The following is a 20,851-nucleotide window of genomic DNA, read 5'->3' as shown; positions in this document are numbered from 1 at the left end:
CTGACATATAGACACAGACATACAGGCACACACAGACACAAACATCCATTCCCACCCTCATGCTCTCATATGCACTCACTCCACACTCAACCAACGTGGAGACAGACATAAAGAAACGCTGTACACACGATCACACTCCCCAAGCGTACTCCACAAACCGGGTCTAGGTACCCTTGCCCCTGGAGGGGGGAACTGCACCCAGACCCAGGTGGTGTTACCCTTTTCCCTGCGGTGGGGAGGGGCAGACCGCCCCGACTCCGCAGCAGCAGGGAGGCCCCACACTCCAGACCGCAGTCGGACGGCCAACTCCTCCTAGCCCCCCCGCTCCAGCAGGTCGCAGAGAACGGGGGTGAGAGAAGACTCCAAACCTCCCTCCACCCGCTCATTGTAGTGTTGATGCATGTGTGTTCTGAGGTGCATTTAAAACCCAGGAGGGCTTGGAGCTACCTGCCAGAGAGCAGCAGGTAAGCGCATGGTCCCTCCTGCTAGCCCTCAATGTCTACGTGTATTTAACATTGAGAGGTGGGCAACGACGCCAGGGGTGAGGTGTACACCCTGATGGTACTTTGGACTCCGTGTATCGTGCCCACCCCCAAGATCCTATATGTATGTGTTATGAGAGTGTGAATAATGTGAATGTCTAAGTTGTGGGATAAAATTGAGGCAGAGGCAGCCAGAAGGGGACAGGGGGGGGGTGGCCTCCTCTGCACCCTGGTGACACACCCCTACTCCAAGGTCCTGCATGTGTGGGTGGTTGTGGTGGAGCGGGAAGAGGGAGGCAGCTGGAGATGGGGAGGGAAGGAAGGGAGGGGCAAGTGACCCCTCCCTGGGGCCAGCTCCCCCGCTGACCCCAGTAGGCACCCCCATACTCCGCGACCCACCAGGGAAAGGGGGCCCAGGCCCATCCAGACCGGGCCCAGTGCAGCAGCGCCTCCCGGCCCCACAGAGCCCAGGACAGTCCACCCAACCCCACCACAGAGAAAACTGCACCCACCCCACCATCCACTCATCTTCCAGACTACATAAGACAATAAACACCCAGGCTGAGATCTTCCTCCACCTCTCCTGTATCTCCCCCTCCTGCAGAGAGTTCCTGAGGAGAGGAAAGCTCCTGCAAGATGTGACAATCTCCCCCACCAGTTGAAGAGCCCCCCAGGTGGCTCGACGCACCGGCGGCACCCTGCGCCAGGGATGGGCCCCCATGCACCCACCCGCCCACAACCCCGGCAACACACAAACCAGGACCCAAGGCCCCGAGGTCCGGCCAGGGCCCCTGCCCAGAGACGGAGCGCCCCCAGAACCTCACGCCCATCCCGGACCCACCCAGGGGCAGACAGGCTACCAGGTCAGTAACCCACGTCCGTCAGCACAGACCCTCCCCTAGCCCCGCTGCACGCAGCCACGAGGAAACAGTCACCTGAGAGCCAACAGAGCCCCTAACCGGACATGACCGCTACCCCGGGTTGAGCCCCCCAAGGAAGATGCCTCCAGGGAACCCCCCGACGCCCTAAGCCTGTCCCTACCCCCACACCAATCACAACAGTGAAGGCGGGACCAAACTATGACCCCCCACCCCCACTAGGTGATGGAGCTGATCAAAGGAGCCCAGAGCAATTGATCTGATGTGGTGGCAGAGGCTGTATCAAGACTAATGTAATCTAATAGATAATTTCTATATTGGTTAGAATTAAGATTATTTTTATTTTTCCAGTTCATGAGGACAGTTTTCTTGGCTATGCATAGGGCAGTGAAAACCATATGGGCGAAATTCTTTTCTGAAGTGACATTATCTAAGCTGCCACATCATCCTCTTCATGCATGTTGTGTTACTCCAAGATGTATAGGCTCAAAAGCCTACTACCAATTAAGCATATTAGATAATGTGCATCTCTGTAATGAGAAGGGGTGTGGTCTAATGACATCAACACCCTATATCAGGTGTGCATAATTATTAGGCAACGTCCTTTGCTTTGGCAAAATGGGTCAAAAGAAGAACTTGACAGGCTCAGAAAAGTCAAAAATAGTGAGATATCTTGCAGAGGGATGCAGCAGTCTCAAAATTGCAAAGCTTCTGAAGCGTGATCATCGAACAATCAAGCGTTTCATTCAAAATAGTCAACAGGGTCGCAAGAAGCGTGTGGAAAAACCAAGGCGCAAAATAAGTGCCCATGAACTGAGAAAAGTCAAGCGTGCAGCTGCCAAGATGCCACTTGCCACCAGTTTGGCCATATTTCAGAGCTGCAACATCACTGGAGTGCCCAAAAGCACAAGGTGTGCAATACTCAGAGACATGGCCAAGGTAAGAAAGGCTGAAAGACGACCACCACTGAACAAGACACACAAGCTGAAACGTCAAGACTGGGCCAAGAAATATCTCAAGACTGGTTTTTCTAAGGTTTTATGGACTGATGAAATGAGAGTGAGTCTTGATGGGCCAGATGGATGGGCCCGTGGCTGGATTGGTAAAGGGCAGAGAGCTCCAGTCCGACTCAGACGCCAGCAAGGTGGAGGTGGAGTACTGGTTTGGGCTGGTATCATCAAAGATGAGCTTGTGGGGCCTTTTCGGGTTGAGGATGGAGTCAAGCTCAACTCCCAGTCCTACTGCCAGTTTCTGGAAGACACCTTCTTCAAGCAGTGGTACAGGAAGAAGTCTGCATCCTTCAAGAAAAACATGATTTTCATGCAGGACAATGCTCCATCACACGCGTCCAAGTACTCCACAGCGTGGCTGGCAAGAAAGGGTATAAAAGAAGAAAAACTAATGACATGGCCTCCTTGTTCACCTGATCTGAACCCCATTGAGAACCTGTGGTCCATCATCAAATGTGAGATTTACAAGGAGGGAAAACAGTACACCTCTCTGAACAGTGTCTGGGAGGCTGTGGTTGCTGCTGCACGCAATGTTGATGGTGAACAGATCAAAACACTGACAGAATCCATGGATGGCAGGCTTTTGAGTGTCCTTGCAAAGAAAGGTGGCTATATTGGTCGCTGATTTGTTTTTGTTTTGTTTTTGAATGTCAGAAATGTATATTTGTGAATGTGGAGATGTTATATTGGTTTCACTGGTAAAAATAAATAATTGAAATGGGTATATATTTGTTTTTTGTTAAGTTGCCTAATAATTATGCACAGTAATAGTCACCTGCACACACAGATATCCCCCTAAAATAGCTAAAACTAAAAACAAACTAAAAACTACTTCCACAAACATTCAGCTTTGATATTAATGAGTTTTTTGTGTTCATTGAGAACATGGTTGTTGTTCAATAATAACATTATTCCTCAAAAATACAACTTGCCTAATAATTCTGCACTCCCTGTAGATGTCTCTGAGGGGGGTCAGTGAGGTGCCGATTGCCCGCTCTGCTGCCCTCACCACCCGCTGCAGTTTCCTCTTGTCCTCCGTGGTGCAGCAGTTGGACCAGAGTGTGCAGCAGGAGGTCAGAAGGCTCGATGGTGGAACGGTAAAAGTTTACTAGCAGACTCTGGGGTAACTGGGCCTGATGCAGTTTCCTGAGGAAGTACAGCCATTGTTGTGCTTTCCCTACCTGGTGGGAGATGTTTGTGGACCAGGTGAGGTCGGCCGAGATGTGGACTCCGAGGAAAGCTTTCTACCCTTTCTGCCTCCTCCATCAATGTAGAGGGTGGAGTGCTCAGATCGCTTTGTTCTCCTGAAGTCGATTACCATCTCCTTGGTCTCGGCTGTGTTCAGATGCTGAACCTCCTCTCTGTAGCTGAATCATCGCTGTTGTCGATCAGTCCTATGACGGTGCTGTCATCAGCAAATTTTATAAAGGTGTTACTGGTGTGGATTGGTGAACAGCTATGGGAGAAAAGTGAGTATAAGAGGGGACTGAGGACACACCCCTGTGGGACGCCCACATTCAGAATGAGGGTAGAGGTGTGCTCTCCCATTCTGATGTTCTGGGGTCTGTTGCTCAGGAAGTCCAGTATCCAGCTGCACAGTGAGCTGCTGAGTCATGAGTTGCTTAGTTTATTAACCAGTCTGTGGGGTTGAACTGTGTTGAAGGCAGAGCTGGTCCACAAACAGCATTCTCACACAGGGGTTACTACTGCCCAGGTGAGGGCTTTGTGAAGAGCTGTAAGTATGGCGTCCTCTGTCCACCTGTTTGCCCTGAATGTAAACTGGTGTGGATCGAGGTCTGCAGGGATGGCAGCTTTAATGTGCGACATGATGAGCTGCTCAAAACATTTGGTAATTATGGCTGTTAAAGCACGTGGACGATGGTCATTCAAGCAGCTCACCGTGTTCTTGGGCCCTGGAACGATGGTGGCTGCTCACAGGCAGGATGGTACGACAGACTGTACCAGTGAGAGGTTGAAGATGGTGGTGAAGACCTTTGCCACTCTACACCGTCAGGACCAGGAGATTAGACCGCTCATCATCAGCGAGCATTGTTGGCACTAAAAACACAGTTCGTGGTGTTTTTAACCAAAGCGTCTTAAGAAGTAAGTCATGACTCTTTGTTGCTCTGCTGCTGAAGGTCAGCGTTTTCTACAGTTTGTTTACTGGAGTCTGTGAGATTGTTCTAGAAAACCTCTCATATATTTACAGGAACAGAGGACATGATCTACATCACAGTGATCTACTCTCGCAGATTTAAACACAGGATTTAAACACGAATGTTTCAGTTTGCAGGTTTTATAGCAAGTGTAGCGTCATCCTGCTGAAGAACATGACATTCCTGGGTTTTCTGGTTACCATCGGTAGTAACTGGTTTGTTATAGCTACTAGTGACAGAACCAGTAACTCAGTGAAGTGAGAGAGTTGTCAGCATAGAAGCTGACGTTAACGTGTTGTGTTAACGTGCTGCAAGAAATGTTAAACAGCAGATGTCCCAGCATGGAGCCCTGTGGTGCACCACTGTTCATACACACAGAACAAACTCACACTCCTTGTTATTGTTGTGCTCTGTTCCACTTTAATTGATCTCAATGTAGGGATGCACCGATACTGGTATCGGGTATCGGGACCAATACTGTAAAATGTGTGTGTACTCATACTCGTAAAAGTTAACAGATACCATGAACCGATACTAACTTATTTCTTTAATCAGAGGGTGGCATGTCATTTCTGTTGTAGTTTTTTAGATTAGCCACTAAGGGGACATCCCGCGCTAAACAGGCACAGGGTTAGGCGAGTGAGACTGGCGGCTCCAGATAAAAAAGAGAAACTGGAGGCTGCTGTAGCTAGGCTAAACAAAATGTCAGCAGTGTGGACCGCAACAACTTTAACTCAGGTTTTGGAAAAGTGATGAAAAATGTCAAGAGAAAATCCACGGGCAGGTAAAATAACAGAGACTCTGACTCATTTTATCGCTCTGGATGACCAGCCAATGCCAGTCGTGGAAAACATAGGATTGCACTGTCTTCTCAGCGTACTCGAGTCACAATATGAAATTCCCAGCCGCCCACACATCAGGGAGATAATGGTGCCAAAACTTTCTGAAGAGGTAAAGACAAGCAGTATGTGCGCGATGTCAGTCCTCGGTTTAACGTCACAGTGGACTGATGATCCACGGGCAGATGAGGAGTTCGTCACTGCCAAATACTTTCGTTATTTTGTTTGTTTGTTTGTTTACAATATGGACACTCTGCAATAATTTAAAAGTTTATTTTATTCTCAAACCTAATTTGTATTTATTTTATTCCAAACAGAAGTGTTTATTTATTATTCTGAAAGCTCGAGACAGTGCCAATAGTTCAGTGGTTTTTAAATTACAATGTGGAGACTCTGCAATAATTTAACAGAAGTGCTTATTTTTCACTTGAAATTTTTTTGTGGTCATTTTTATTAAGATTTTATTTTTTATCGGCAGAGAATAAAATAAAACCTGTCTTTCAATTCATTGCATTTGTGTGTGTGTGTGTGTGTGTGTGTGTGTGTGTGTGTGTGTGTGTGTGTGTGTGTGTGTGTGTGTGTGTGTGTGTGTGGTAGAAGTATCGGTTTTTGTACTCTGTATCGGCAAGTACTCAGATCCAAGTATCGGTATCGTATTTGAAAAAATTGGTATCGTTGCATCTCTATCTCAATGTTAAACAGCCACAAACTCATTCAGCTGTTGTGGTGTCGCTCATCAGTTTTGGACTCTGCGTATCGAATCATTGACTTTGTTGCAGAGTCATTGCTGTCAGACATCTTTGAAGTCCGTTTGTGGCTCGTGGGCTGTAGTGTGAATACTCGTGGGCTTTCACGTGGACACTGATGATGGACGTTACACTCTGACAGCTGGACTTCATGCTCTTTGCTCTCATCAGCCTGTCCTATCAGAGTGTGAAGCACAGTTTCAGGAGCTGAAAGCGTCACATAATTCTGTGCTCAGGTCTTGAAGCGTAAATCATCCTCGGCTTTATTTTTCGGATGAGCTGGTTTGTTGTGCAGACTTCAGAACATGTCGACAGCAGCTGAAATCTCTCCTCACGGCTCATTTTTACTCGCTTTCATAACATCTCTGCATGCAGCAGGTTAGACTGAGACACACAGTGAGTGTGTGTGTGTGTGTGAGGGTGTTCTTGTTTGCTGCTGATTGCTTGTTTATGCTGCTGTCACGGTCCGTGACTGAGAACTGGACGGCAGCGAGTGGCGTCGCAGTAAAGCGGCGGTGTTTGGGCGGGCTGGCAGCTCGCGGAGCGTTTCACCGTGACAAACGTGGAGGAACACACACAGAGCTGTGCTGGTGATGAATGCGCCCGTCAGACTTCATACCACTGCTCTGCTGCCACTCTTCACTCGGGCGGAGGGGAAACATCAGTCAGAGCATGAAAAAGAAATGTTTCCATCCTCAGAGGCTCCACAGTCCACACATGACGCTCGTCTTCTAAAAACATGCCAGTCGTTGTTTCTGATGATGATGATGCTGATGCATCCTCGGGCTCCTCTGTGGGCTCTAGAACCAGATCCTGGACTTTACAGCTCAAACCCAACTGGTTTCATTAGGACCTGATTTTCACTGGTTTTATAGTTATAGTGCAAAAATCTTGAGCCACCCCTCATTTCTGTGTATTTTGCTTCCAAGGAGACAGACTCGCGAGCAGCAGATCTGAAGCTTTCTTTCACAGTTGTTTGTGAAGGTTCTCAGTCATCCAGCTCATCGTAGTCTAAGGAGCTCGGACAGAAAAGCGTCTCATCCTAAGATCTCAGAGGTTTTCTTCAGACGTTGCTGCTTTTCCTCTCGTGTTTAGTGTTTCATTTTCAGAAGAATGCTTTTGTTTGTTAAGCCTCTGAACTCTGACCTATGAATCATTTGTGCAAAATGTGGCTCAAGACTTTTGCACAGCCCGTTGAAAACCCCGCCCTGTGATGGACTCTCCAGTTGCTTCCCCAGAGCTTTGTTTCATCGTCAGCTCCATCAGCTGAAGTTATTTTTATACGACTGATTTCGTCTTTGGTGCTAAATAAGAGGCAGCTGAAACACACGGCATGTAGCCGCTCACACACCGAAGCACAAACATGCAGCACAGATGCTTTAATAACAGACCTGACGATCGATCAGAGAAAGTTTTCTTTCCTTTCTCCCGTCTTTCTGCCGCCCTGCACCTTTGGTCCCTCTGCGCTCGCTCAGAACACGTTTCCGTGTTTGGTTTTCTCTGCTGCATCTCCTTTTGTCTGCCTCTGAAGACGAGTGAGCCGTGGCCTTGACAGAGACGAACTCCAACTCCTCCACAAGCTGCTTTTCTTCCACTAACAGGAGACACGACGCCACATTCAGCCCACCGAGCGAGAAAGCCAAACACGCTCGTCTGAGCTTTAATCAAACGCTCGCAGATCGTTCAGCAGTTAGTGCGACACTGGCTGTGAACTGTGACAATGGGTGCAGCGGGTGGAGGTTTGTGTGAAGCACAGGTAAAATGTGAAGAAGCAGAAAGCTCCTCCTGCAGTTTGCTGTCTGTAACCAGCTGCTGTGTTTCTCCTGCAGTCGTGAGCGTGGAGAGTCGCGAGGCTCACCTGAACTCTCTGGTGCTGGAGGCGGAGCGGCGGGCGGTCGACCTGGCGGCTCAGGCTCAGAGGGACGGCCTCTCGCTGGAGGCCTGCCACAAAGACAAACAGCTGAGGGCGTGGGAGTGGAGGTGCAAGCTGTACAAACGCATGAGGACGGGCTTCCAGCACGCACGTGAGTCCGCACGCCGCCCTCCTTAGTGTGTATTTCCTGCCGTCGCTTCCTGTGTGTGTGGCAGCTCAGACAGCCTGATGGGGACACGCGTGACCTTTGCAGCAGATTCGGAGCGCAGTACACGTTCAGCTGGAGGTGTTCCTGTCAACATTAGAGCTGCTACACCCAGAGCTCAGAGGGGGCGGGATTTACACAACCAGCTATAAAACAGAAAGGTTGCGATCGAGACGTGAACGACGTGCGCGGTGAACTCACGGTCTCATTAGAGCAACGTCAGGGTGATTCGACTGAGGTCCTTCTGCAGGCTTCACACAGCGACTAATCACACCTGCTGAAGACGTCAGGCAGGAAACAGGAAGTCAATCACATGTTGCCATAGTTACCTGGAAAACAGTCAGAGCCACGGTCCACACACACACGTTTCACCCTCCTCTCTGTGCCCCTGCTCAGGTGCCCCGGAGGCCCCGTCCATGGTTCGACTGAGCGTGAGCAGTAGCAGCACTCTGACCGTCACCTTCCAGGAACCGCAGTGTCTCAACTCCACTGTGGTGACCAAGTACAGAGGTGAACACACATGTGCATGCACGCACACAGGCCTGGTCCTGTCTGAGAGACTAAAAGGTCAAAGGTGAGGCCATCATTTAGGTTTCGATGTTCGAGGTGAAGCTTCGACTGAAGACTTCATGTTGGGTCTGCAAAACCACATTTAAAACGATAAATTAACAAGGTTGTTCTGCGTTAATTTACAGGTTTACTTCACGGTTAAACTCTAAAGCTTCTGGATTTAAACCCCAGATTTATTCTCAGATGATGCCTCAGGTTGTCGTGGTTACACGGAGGACCAGGAAGTGGTGCTCAGAGGCAGGGATGAGAAGGCTAACGTTGCGTCTGTCGATGTGTTCGCAGTGGAATGGAGCTGCCTGAAGGACTTCTCGCTGCTCGCCGGAGAGATGGTGTTGGATAACCTGCAGAGCCTCAAGTGCACCATCAGCAGCCTCACCACGGTAACAAGAGCATCCCTCCTCCGCACATCCACCTGTCTGCCGCTGGCTTTAGTTCACAGTTTCAGAAAAAGGATTGAATAGAGTTTCTGTCACGACGAAGCTGCTGTCGCTCAGGTCGGTCTGTCGTTTGCACGTTTGTCCGCTCGCTGTGATGCATGTGTTCGTTTGCAGCAGGCGCGTGATTTCGGACCTCGGTGATGTCATTGCGCGGTCCCTGCGTTGTGCGTTGGCTGATCGGCGTCTGTGATGCAGACTTGTTTTCGCTGTGCTGCACACACCGAACCACAGCTGCTGTTTGCCATTTAGATCAGCGAACGGCTTTCACAAACTTCCACGGCGGCCCTGAACTAGAGAGCAGGCTGAAAGGGCCGGAGACGCTGCGAGGGCGAATAATGAGCCGGCGAGGCTCTTGGGCCTCGAACGTCACAGCTCTCATTTACATACTGAATTCATCGAGTCGGGGCCGAGCCGCACGAGGAGCTCGGAGGCCTTTAAGTACTCAGCTGTCCTGGAAGGATTAGACCTGCAGGGCACACACATGGGGGGGCCACGGGGGGCCTGTTTGTGTAGGTGGAAGAAAGCCTGAAGCTGCGAGGAGCTGTGACCGGAACACAGCACAGGTGCAGGTGGTGCAGGTGGTGTTTTTGTAGCCAGGGAGCAAAGTGAAGGTAGGGAGCTAATGATAGCTGATAATATCTCAGCACATGGCGTTAAAAACATTTATTTAGACAGACACAGCAGCGACAGCAGGACGTTTGAATTCCTGGGAAAAAAGATTTTTAACGTTTATTGGTGGGCACAAACGTCGGCCTGGTGGTCTGTGCACGTAGAGACCAGTCTCACAGGCCTGCACACCCAGGAAATATATGTTCCTCTGCTGGTTGCTAGCATGAAACTGGCTGCAAAGAGGTATGACAACCTCTGAGGGGTGGGGCCTGCTGAGGGTGGGGCCTGCTGAGGGTGGGGCCGAGTTTAAAGAAACCTGAGTGATATTGGGTTAAAGTCATTAGTTTGATGTAACGGAGGCTCCGTCGTTCGGTTTCAGGGATCGAGGCCGCTGTCGGTGAAAAAGCTGCACCCTGCTCTGATTGGATGAGGTCAGCTGATTCAGTGCGAGCCTGAAAGTAAACGTGTTGTTCGTGTTGCTCAGGTGGAGTCGACTGTTTTCTGTGGAGACGTTCTGATGTTTCCAGCGTGGAGACGTGTCCTCGTTACGTTGGCTGAAGGCGAGCAGTCGGCTGTTGATGATGATGATGGCAGTGCTGGTTTTTTCTGCAGACCTCCTCTGAGCTGCTGTCTGTGTGGATGAACAGAAGGGGGCGGAGCACACAGGCTCGAGGGGCTCCAATTAAAACCCAAATTGAACCAAGCAGCAGAGTGACATTTGAAAGGAAACTTTCCTCAAATGTTAAAGCACTTATGCTTTCACGAACTTTTACAGCAGCAAAGGTTTATTTCCACAAAGTGTCCTGATGATATAAAACAGTAAAAATGACTGTCAGAGCGTTTTGTTGGTTTTTTTCCAAGGACAGGCTGCCAGAGAAAATAAAGAAACCTCTTCAAACCTTTAGAAAACTTTTTCAGACGTGCACGTCGGAAATGTTCCAGCTTTAAATGCATGAATAAGCAGACAAATGAGTTGGTGAAAAAGCTGTGCAGACGCTTTCACAGCACTCAGTGGGAGTCATCACATTAACCGACATCTGAGGGATAAAAAGCCAGAAACAGCTCAGTCCCGTCCTGACACATTAATAACAGGAGGCAGGATAAAAAGACAAAAGTATGTGGACACACTGCTGCAGTTCCAACAGTGGAAGTGTCCACATACTTTTGTTGATGCAGTTATTTTCACCAGAAGTGATTTCTTTCCTCCAAACTCGCCTCTTCACTCTAACAGATGGGTTTCTACTTTTCAGGGTCGGCTCTACTACGTTCGAGTGTCGGCTTATAACATGAAGGGCTGGGGTCCGCCCGCCTCCTCCCTCCCTCCATCTGCTGCTCCATCCAGTAAGTTCTCTCCATATTTTTCCATTAACCTCACCATCTCAGCAGCTCGCAGCTTCTCTGTGACTCTGGAGTTTAACCTCTTTGTGCAGCAGCTGTTTCAGCCTGGTTTTATATTCCTCTGCTGAATAATGCATCATGTAAATGTTACAGAGCCACTGTTACAGGCCTGCAGAGAGCAGATTGACTTGGTGGGGTAAATTGGTTTGTTGCAGTTGCAGAAAAACCACAAATGAGCGAGTGAAACACAAGCTGACGACAGGCGAGGTCGTGCCGCATGTTCTCGGGTTGGATATGACGCTCAGGTGGAGGGCATGTTTCATGTGAGGCTGCAGATATTTCGCCACCTGTGGGTTTAGAATGACTTCTAGCTCCTCCCACAAACAACAGTAACAGATTACTTTCTCCAGGGAGTAACTAGATGCTGATATACGTGTAGGAGGCTGTCACGGTCCGCTGTGACGGACCGAGTGGAAAGTGCGTGGAGGACTCAGGTGCAGACACGAGTGATAAGGAAGTGGACTTAAACAAAAGCGAGCCTTTTATTGTGGCTGATGAATACAACAGAAGCAAACCAGAATAAGGGCAGCACAAGAGCAATAACTAAACAGAAACCTAAACTGGGAATAAACTAAGGTAAGGCTATGGCTTGGAATATAATAGACCGGGCATGGAAACACGGAGGGTGGGAACACAGACGACGCGACACAGACTGTACGAAACACAGAGACTAAATACACATGAGGGAAGATCAGGGGAAGTGGATGCACACGGGGAACACAGGTGACACTGATAATCATAACAAGACACGGCAGGAGTGGACGTAACACTGATGGGAGATGGGCAAAGTAAAGCAGGAAGTACACAGAGGTTCAAACAGGAGGAGAGAGAGCACGGGGAGAACGCAGACATAACGGGCTGGGGAAAACATAGAATAAAGCACAAAGAGAGACGAGGGCTCATAAATACACAGAGGGGCACACAGGGGGTAAGAGTCATGAAGGAAAAACACATAAGGAACAACGTAACGGATCAACCCAGGAAGCATGGCCTAAATAAAGAACAAAATACAAAAATACATGAAAACTAAGAATACTGGGCCCGCATGGCCCAGGACCATGACACCGGCTAGCTTTGGTTTCCTTCTAGACCAGTTAAAGGTGAGATCGGTTGAAACTGATAAACTACTCACTCGCTCATTTGTTACATTTTTGGAGAGTTTGTGACTGGATGAGCTTAAAGACGTGAGATTCAAAATCCCAACGATGGAAGAACAAGGAGATTGTTAGCAGACAATGTGATGTTGTTGGTGACCTCAGAGACGCTCACAGGGCCACGCGGACTCTTCGGCTGAACTTTGACCTGCCTTACACACAGTCAGAGGCCTGGGACAACCCGCAGGGATCAAGGAAAACCCGAACGAAGCCGAGGATCAGCCGTCAGCAGAGCCGGGATGACGTGACGTGTGACAAAGCACAAATACATGAGTCCGAATGTTGTCACATAAAACAGGAAGTTCGTGCGGTGTGAACCTGCAGGGTTTGTTCCTGTGGTCGTGACTGAAGTGTGCGTCCGCTGTGAATCGTGTGAACATCCTGTTCTGACGTCCTCGGGTCGGGAAAATCAATTTCATCGCTCTGTCACGACTCGCTTTCTCTTTTCCTGCACATTGGAGCTTCAGCCTTGAGCTGTGTGTGTGTGTGTGTGTGTGTGTGTGTGTGTGTGTGTGTGTGTGTGTGTGCGCGCATATGTCAGAAGCAGAGGACAGAAAGTGTGTGGGTGTTTGTTTTACACAGAGTGAAAGCACGACTACACCTCTAAAGATGCTTGACATCCATTAGTTCATTCTGTAGCATCTCACACACAAACACATTTTCGGAGCCGTTCTTGTTCTCCTGTCTCTGCTCACACGTTAGACTTTATTTTTTCTGTAAACGTCATTTCAAAGTTGTCCAGCTGTCTGAGTCTGCACATGAAAACAGCAGGTAGCTGCACCTGAGTCCACGCCGACGCACGTTACAATGCTTACGTTTGAGGTGACTGGAGCTCTCGCAGATTCACTCAGTTCCTTCATTTGTCCTGTGGTGCCTTGTCCAGATTGGCGGGAGAGCGATGGCCGGGAACCCAGGAGGCGGGGCCACATCGAGGCCATGGAGCGTCTCCTGCAGCAGGTCCGAGCGACTCACACGCACTACTGCTGTGGAGGTGAGTGTCGGCGGGCTTGTGGCGGATGGCCTTCACCACAATAAACATTTTTTGTTACGTTTTAATCCTTGAGATGTAACTTTTAACACAACTGTGTTAAAAAGGCGTTTCTGACATCAGTGGGAGTTTGAATCCCACTGATGAAGGGCGATCGTGGCTCAAGAGTTGGGAGTTCGTCTTGTAATCGGAAGGTTGCCGGTTCGAGCCCCGGCTCGGACAGTCTCGGTCGTTGTGTCCTTGGGCGAGACGCTTCACCCGTTGCCTACTGGTGGTGGTCAGAGGGCCCGGTGGCGCCAGTGTTCGGCAGCCTCGCCTCTGTCAGTGCGCCCCAGGGTGGCTGTGGCTACAACGTAGCTGCCATCACCAGTGTGTGAATGTGTGGATGACTGGATATGTAAAGCGCTTTGGGGTCCTTAGGGACGAGTAAAGCACTATATAAATACAGGCCATTTACCTTTTCTTTTTTTTTTATTGCTGTAATATCTGCAGAGACACATGTGTGGAGACACAGTCTGCAGACACAAACATGCTCTTCGATCACAACGCAGATTCATTTTTACTGACGCTCTCACGCCTGTCTGAGCGGACCCAGGAAAAACTGTTTATTCACAGACGCAGAGCTTTGTACAAAGAGGGGGAGTCGGGGTTTCAGAGATCCACGGGAGGGAGGGCAGAGGGACACTGGATCATCGATCCACACACCGCGCTTCGTCCACGCTGCCAAACACTCGGGAATCCAGGCAAGAGAAACCAGGACGGGTCCAGGGAATAAACAGGCGAAGAGATCAGAACCAGGACGAGGTTACAGCGACGCTGACGTGAGGCGTGCAAGCATCCAGCCACGAAACGCTCTGAGCCACCGTTTAAATAGTGGAGAAGCAGGATACCGAGCCGCAGGTGAGGGATTGTTTGCAGGTGCGTGGGCCAGAGGCGGGAGCCCACAGTGAGCTCCGCCCAGACAGGGCGGAGACAGGAGAGAGAGAGAGAGAGAGAGAGGCAACAAAACCATGTGTCCCGACCGGGCAGACGCAGGGACGTGACACCATCTGACCAGATATCAGTTTATCAGTTTTTTTATTAATCACATCGTCATCGTCACTGCAGGCTGCAGGAGGTTTCAGGCCTTCATCTGTCTCCTCTTCCTCGTCTCATTCACTTAGCTGGATGTTGTCTCAGAAGCAGTTAAACGCTGTAATAACCTGTAATTGAAATGTCAGAACTCAAACTCTCCCCCGTCCTCCTCTCTGACAGATGGAGAGGTGGACGCCTCATTAATCGACTCCAATCGTGTTTGCAGCCCTCTCCAACAAAACTCATTCCTGTGTTTATTCAGCATGGCGTGCGAGCTCTCGTCACATTATCCAGTTGTCAGAGCCGGTTAGCTCGGAGCTCACGCACACAGAGACTTGCTAAAGTCGTCAGGTTCCCTGTGACAGACTCGGAAAAAGGCCAATTTTCCAAATGCGAGTGTGCGAGAGCAGCAGCAGCTGGACAAAAGGCGCTCCGATAAAACGAGCTGTAATTACAGCTTTTAACGAGCAAACAGCAATTTCATGGAGAGATAGAAACCCGAAGCCTTAATTCACCTCGTCAAACCCAACAGAGGAACAACAGCAGCCTGTGAGGAGAGATCAGCAGAAGATGGTCGTGTAGGCGCCGGGATCACGATGTTTCCCTCGTCTCTGAGATCCTGAGTAGAGCAGACAAACAACACAGCGAGTCATTAAACATGATGCAGGTTGTTTTGTGGGACTTTCAGGCATGTAAGTTGATTTGTTTGCAGCAATATTAACGTGCTTATAAAAACAGTGAGCGTACCGTTCATGGCCTGCAGGGGGCGACCTTTCGCAGCTGTGACGTGCAGGTAGTTACAGATTCAGGGTTTCACGTGAGCTTCGTGTGTTTCAGACGTCAGTTTGAGCTGAAACACAAACTGAATGAAAATGAACTGACGTGACACTAAACACACAGCTGCACAGATGTTGCTCCTTAAAGTCGTTTAATATGTTAAACCAACATGGTTTTAATAAAAGGCTTTAAAGCACCAGCACACGAGGACGCTGTGACCTACGGTGATGTTGCTGTGTGCTGCTTTTCTGTTGGGAAGGGGTCAGAGGTCACGGGATCGATGATCTGTTTTTCCTCGACGCTCCCTCCACTGTGCATCTGTATCACGGCTCGTTCCCCTGGCGGTCTGCGGCCGGCTCCTGTCGGCTCCACGTCTGACGTCTGTTTACAGGACGGTAATTACGTGATGCTTAATTAGCTGCAGTAAAAGGGGCGCTGCGGTCTGGAGATTGGCATCACTGAGCGGCCAGTCGGCGTCCTCGCGAGGCCAGAGGGAGCGACAGAGGACGCGAGGGAAAGGAGATAAGATTGAGTCAGAGCGGCAGCGTGGGAGAGAAGCTCGACCCCGCTGACCCATAAACAAACATTTAGACTGAAGCTGGAAAAAAAACGCAGTTTTCACTTGTTTTCTTCTTCTCTCGTCTTTTTGTTCAGATGCCTCTAAGCTGCAGAACCCCAGCAGGAAGCAGTCTGTCTCCAGAAGTCTGAAACATCTCTTCAACTCCTCCAACAAGTTTGTAAAGACACTGAAAAGGTCAGAAGCTGCTTCTCCACGACGAGCCTGAGGACGCTCTCGGCTTCACTGTAACCTTCATAGGCTTCCCGTTCTTGTGGCACCAGCATCACGTTCATTGGTTTAGGTGTGGCGGGTGGGAATTCTCGCAGTAGCACCTCCATGTTTTAGTGGAAATATGTGGATCGAGTTCACGTGGGAACCAGCTCAGTCTTGGTGGATATTGCAGGAGTTTTCTTGCAACCATCCCTTGAGGCGACTTATGTTGTGATTTGGCGCTATATAAATAAAATTGAATTGAATTGAATCCCTCCCATAGACACTGATGCCCTGCTGGTATCAACAGTAGTTCTCTTGGGTGGAATTTCTTGTGGTAGTCCTGCAGTGACATCAGTGGCTCCAACTTGGCGCCTGAGCTTTTCAGGACTGCTGATTTAGTTTCTTGTGTCTTTCTTATTTAAAAGTCTCTGATTGGGGTCAGTGGCGCACACCACAACATAAAGTTGTTTCAGGAAGTTGAAACCACTGATGTCAGCGCGATGACGGACCACAGCAAGAAAGCTGCAGTAGGAAGCAGAGACACAGGAAACAGAATAACAAACATCTTTATCCTAATTTAACTCAGTAAACTCATAAAATGATGGTTTTTCAGACGGAATCTGATTAACCTGTAAAGTGCATCATTAGCATAAGCATGCTAACTCTCCTTTCTATTCACCTGTGCGGACCGCACCATCCTGTGCGTGCAGGGGGATCTACCTGGCGGCTGTGTTCTACCATAAGGACAGTTTACTGGTGACGGCCGAGGAGCAGATCCCCATCGTGGAGGTGGATGACTCGTACAGCAGCTCGCTCATGCAGGACTTCCTGTGGTTCACAAAGGTACGCAAATAAAACCTCATCATCTTCGTCATCATCGTCGTCTGTCCGGCAGCTCTGAATGAGCCCTCTGCTCCTCACACCCTTTCCTCTCATCATGTGTCGTATTTATTTCTGCTGCTGGGTCTCGGCTGTCTTTTATTCCCAGCAGGCAGCTGGTTTGGACATAAATGTCTGAACAGTTCACGTCTTGTTTCAGGGTTTTGGTCTCCCTCCAGCCTCTCTGTACTGCCACACTTCTCTGTTTCTAAAGACTGTGGGTTTGAACCTGCAAACAATGAGTCACGAGGTTCAGCGTAACGAACCGAATCGCTGCAGCGCTACAACCTGCAAGTCTGCTGTAACTGAAGGGCTTCTGTAGGGAAGCTGCCAGTGTGACCAGTGTGACCAGTGTGACCAGTGTGTGCGAGCTGGAGTCATAATGGCTGCTTCAGCCCTCAGCAGCTTTTGCTTGGTTGTAGTAAGAGGGTGGAGGAGGAACGGCAAAGGATTAAAGTGTGTTAATGGACAGTTTTTCACACGCTGTGTCTCTGATGTCAACTTCCTGTTTGTGTGTCTGCAGCTGTCCTGCATGTGGGAGGACGTCCGGTGGCTGAGACAGAGCATGTCGGTGTCCATGTCGTCGTCATCCACCCTGCAGGCCAGGCACAAGATGCTCACCGCCGCCGGGCAGCTGCAGGTCAGGAAACCGACCAATCAGCTTCAGTGAAAATCACAAACCAAACCTTCAAAGTGACGTCCGACAGGCCGAGCGTGCCCAGAGCCGTCTCAGACCTGTAATCCTGTAATGTTTACCTGCTCCACCCGCAGAACCTCCTGGGAACCCACAACCTGGGCCGGGTCCACTACGAGCCCATCAAGGATCGCCATGGCAACGTGCTGCTGGTGACGATCCGCGACACGGAGAGCCAGCACTCGCTGTTCAGCGGGAAGTGGATGCAGGTGACCAAACTGCAGAGCCAGAGGAAGTCTCTGTCCACACCCGAGGAGCCCTACGCCCTCGACATCCTCATCATCACCATACAGGTGAGGCACAGGCGCGAGTCACCTGACAGGAAGTCCTGAATTTAACCCGTTTCTGTTTCTGCCCTTCAGGACATTTTGGCGTACCAACGGCGCAGCACCCACCGGCTCGCCCCGGGACTCTACTTGGGCTACCTGAAGCTCAGCAGCTCCGTGGACCAGATCAAGGTCCTGGTGTCCCAGCGGACCCCCAACATGCTCTGCCACACCCGCGTACGAGACAACGCCAACGTGTCCAGGTAGGCTTACCTCAGTGCTGAATAACAGCTGCATTGAATGAGGCGAGTGCACGACGAGGGTGGGAGACGGGGTCAGTGCTCTCAGCTGAAGGAGCTGAGAGGAGGAGGGAGGAAGGTTTCCAAGCTGTTTCATGTCAGTGACGTCGCTCGCTCTCAGACTGCGGGGTTGTTGAATGGCGAGCTCTTAGTTTGGTGCTGTTTCCGTGTGAAATGTAGAGCGAACGCTGCTTTGTTCCTGCAGCAGCACACGTGGCTGAAATCAAATGAGGTTCCTCTGCAGGGCGGCTGGGTCGACGTCTGATTAGGACGGCTGCCCGGAGCCTGTGGCGGGTTGGAAAACTGGAAGGGATTTCCTGGTTGATCCAGAACATGCTGGGGGAATACCTCATCTGGCCTGCGAGCACCTTGGAATCGTCCGGGAATATCTGGAAAGTTTTGCTGGCAAAATGGGCGTGTGCAGCTCCCTCATTGGTCTGTCACCCGTGTAACTCGACTTTGGATAAACAGAGGAAGAAACAAAGGAAGGAACTAAAAAGGAAGCAAGTAACAAAGAGACTGAAGAAAAGAAGAAAATGGACCAAGGAAGAAAAACAGGAAGAAGGTAACCAATGAAGAAACAAGTGAAGAAACTTTTCAAAGAAATAAAAGAAAAAATAAGAAAAACATGGAAGATGCAAACACAGCAACCAGGAAGGAGGAAAGAAGAATCTAACAAGCTAGGAACGGAAGGAAGCGATGAACAAACCAACGAAGGAGGGAACTAACGATGAAAAGAGGGAACCGACTTGAATCTTGCCGCGTTACCTCGTGAAGCTCCAGCACCAGTTGGTTCCTACTGTGAGCTAAAGTCAGTGTGAGATGTTCGGCGTGTCCTCGCTCGGACTGATCGAGGATCAACATCGTATTCCTGCTCGTCGACTTCCAAGAATATGTGCGAGCTCGGCAGCTCAGCGTGGTCGAAGAATGGAAGAAACGGGAGGGAAAAGAGCTCCTGCTGTGTTTTTGAGTGTGTGAGCCGGCGTGCAGATGAAGCTGGTGTTGATTTGTCGGTTTCGGTTAGCCGAGGCGAGCGGAGACCCCGCCCTGCGGTCCGCAGGAAGTCTCTGACGGCATCAGTGACCCGCCTCTATCTGTGTGTGCTGTCCAATCAGAGAGGAGTGGGACTGGATCCAGACGCTGGCAGCTGCAGGAGAGAAGGAGGACGACCAGGGGGCGGGGCCCCGGGCAGAAAGTCACGCCCCTTTACTGTACTATGAGCTGCAGACGGCCATCAAGTCCCTGCTGAAACACATCAACCTACCTCTGCACCAGGTACGCACGCCTCAAACAGCACGCGGCTACAGCCATAGTTACTCTGTACTTATATTACTTACAAATACTTACAGGTAGGAACACTCGAACAACATGAGGGTAAACAGCAGGGAAGGTATTGTTTAGGTTTTCTCTGATACCGGTGCCAAACCGGTACTTTTGAAACGGTGCCGGTGCTTAAAGAATGAAGAACATGTTTTTATTTTTAGCCGTCTCTTTTTTTCTGCAACATACAGTCTATAACATACTATTTTTTTTACGTCAGAGTAATACGACATTTTTCACCTGAGTGATGGTGACACCACCGTTGAAAATGGATGGAGATCTTTGACTATGAATTTCGTCCACTTTTTCTTTGGTCATTTTAGCCTTTTTGGCCAGGGTGAAGGGAGCATCTGCCATCAAACAAGAGGACAGCCGCATGTAGCTATGATGATGTTTGCTAGTTCACCTTACATGCATTAATGTAATAACGTGGTTAGCCTACTCAACGTAAATTACACAGGAACAACATTAAGCTACTCACGCAGAGAAGAACGGCTGCTGCTGCATCATCATCCTCATCATTTCTGCTACACTGGCAGGGCTAGGGGCCAGGACTCTCCTCTTCGGGTTTTTGGGGGATGTTGCTAACTCCGGGTCAGATAACAGGCACCACACCGCAGTAGATGCGCTCGGTGTGAGGTCTCGCAGCAAGCTATCAAATACGGTGCATTTCTCGACTTTTAAGAAAACGCTATGCGTCGCCAGGTGTTTCATCAGATTTGAGGTGTTACCTCCTTTGACAGTATCACAGTATCAGCTTAAAGCACTTGTTGCTGCTGAGTTTGCATCTTTTGCTGTGAAGTACAGCCAGACTTTGCCTTGGGCATTTTTAATCTGAAGCTCTGCTCTAAAAGAACGTACGTGCCTGGACCCGCCTACTATCCTCAGAAACGTAAAATGATTGGCTAGAATCTAAAGTGTGTCACAGCTCAGGCGGAAAAAAAAGAAATGTGCGCTGCTTTTCGGTCTGGTTACTACCGTTTATGTCAGAAGCGGTGCATACCGGTACCCATCCCTAGTAAACAGTCAGGCTTGTACAGGAAACAACAAAGTGATGCAGTAACAGTAATGTGTAGTTGTTTAAGGCAGTGCACGAGTAAATGCTCTTTATTTATATTTTACAGGAACAGAGAGAAATGATTCAGTTTAAAGTACCGTGTAATTACCTGTGCTGCACTTTTCAGGGTGTTAATAATGTGGACGATGTTCAGTTGTTTTACCCACATTGGTGTGATGAGCTCTCCTACAGCAGACACTAAATAAATCCTGCGTGCTTACAGGATATTACAGTGTATATATAACTTACAGTATAATTATTTCCTTTTCCTTTAAAAACCTGTCTTGTTACCTCCTTATGCTCGTGTTCCTGCCTTTAAGTATTTCTACATAAACATAATGACTTAGTAATAAAACCACTGTCAGTTC

At 49.4% G+C, this 20,851-nt stretch overlaps 1 protein-coding gene across 1 annotated transcript in view; it reads left to right on the top strand.

Annotated features, from left to right (window-relative positions):
* The window catches only part of ankfn1a (ankyrin repeat and fibronectin type III domain containing 1a), a 108,321-nt gene that overhangs the window by 76,799 nt on the left and 10,671 nt on the right, over window positions 1-20,851 (top strand). Inside the window, exons 10-20 of the mRNA XM_026177781.1 lie at window positions 7,941-8,135; window positions 8,586-8,699; window positions 9,042-9,139; window positions 11,056-11,146; window positions 13,241-13,348; window positions 15,851-15,950; window positions 16,679-16,811; window positions 17,371-17,487; window positions 17,619-17,834; window positions 17,904-18,070; window positions 19,222-19,381. Of these exons, the coding sequence (XP_026033566.1) occupies window positions 7,941-8,135; window positions 8,586-8,699; window positions 9,042-9,139; window positions 11,056-11,146; window positions 13,241-13,348; window positions 15,851-15,950; window positions 16,679-16,811; window positions 17,371-17,487; window positions 17,619-17,834; window positions 17,904-18,070; window positions 19,222-19,381 (1,499 nt within the window). The remainder of the gene's footprint in view (window positions 1-7,940; window positions 8,136-8,585; window positions 8,700-9,041; window positions 9,140-11,055; window positions 11,147-13,240; window positions 13,349-15,850; window positions 15,951-16,678; window positions 16,812-17,370; window positions 17,488-17,618; window positions 17,835-17,903; window positions 18,071-19,221; window positions 19,382-20,851) is intronic.

The sequence above is a fragment of the Astatotilapia calliptera genome, chromosome 8 (genome assembly GCF_900246225.1).
Source record: "Astatotilapia calliptera chromosome 8, fAstCal1.2, whole genome shotgun sequence".
Lineage (NCBI taxonomy): Eukaryota > Metazoa > Chordata > Actinopteri > Cichliformes > Cichlidae > Astatotilapia > Astatotilapia calliptera.
This window is presented reverse-complemented; position numbering and strand designations above follow the sequence as displayed.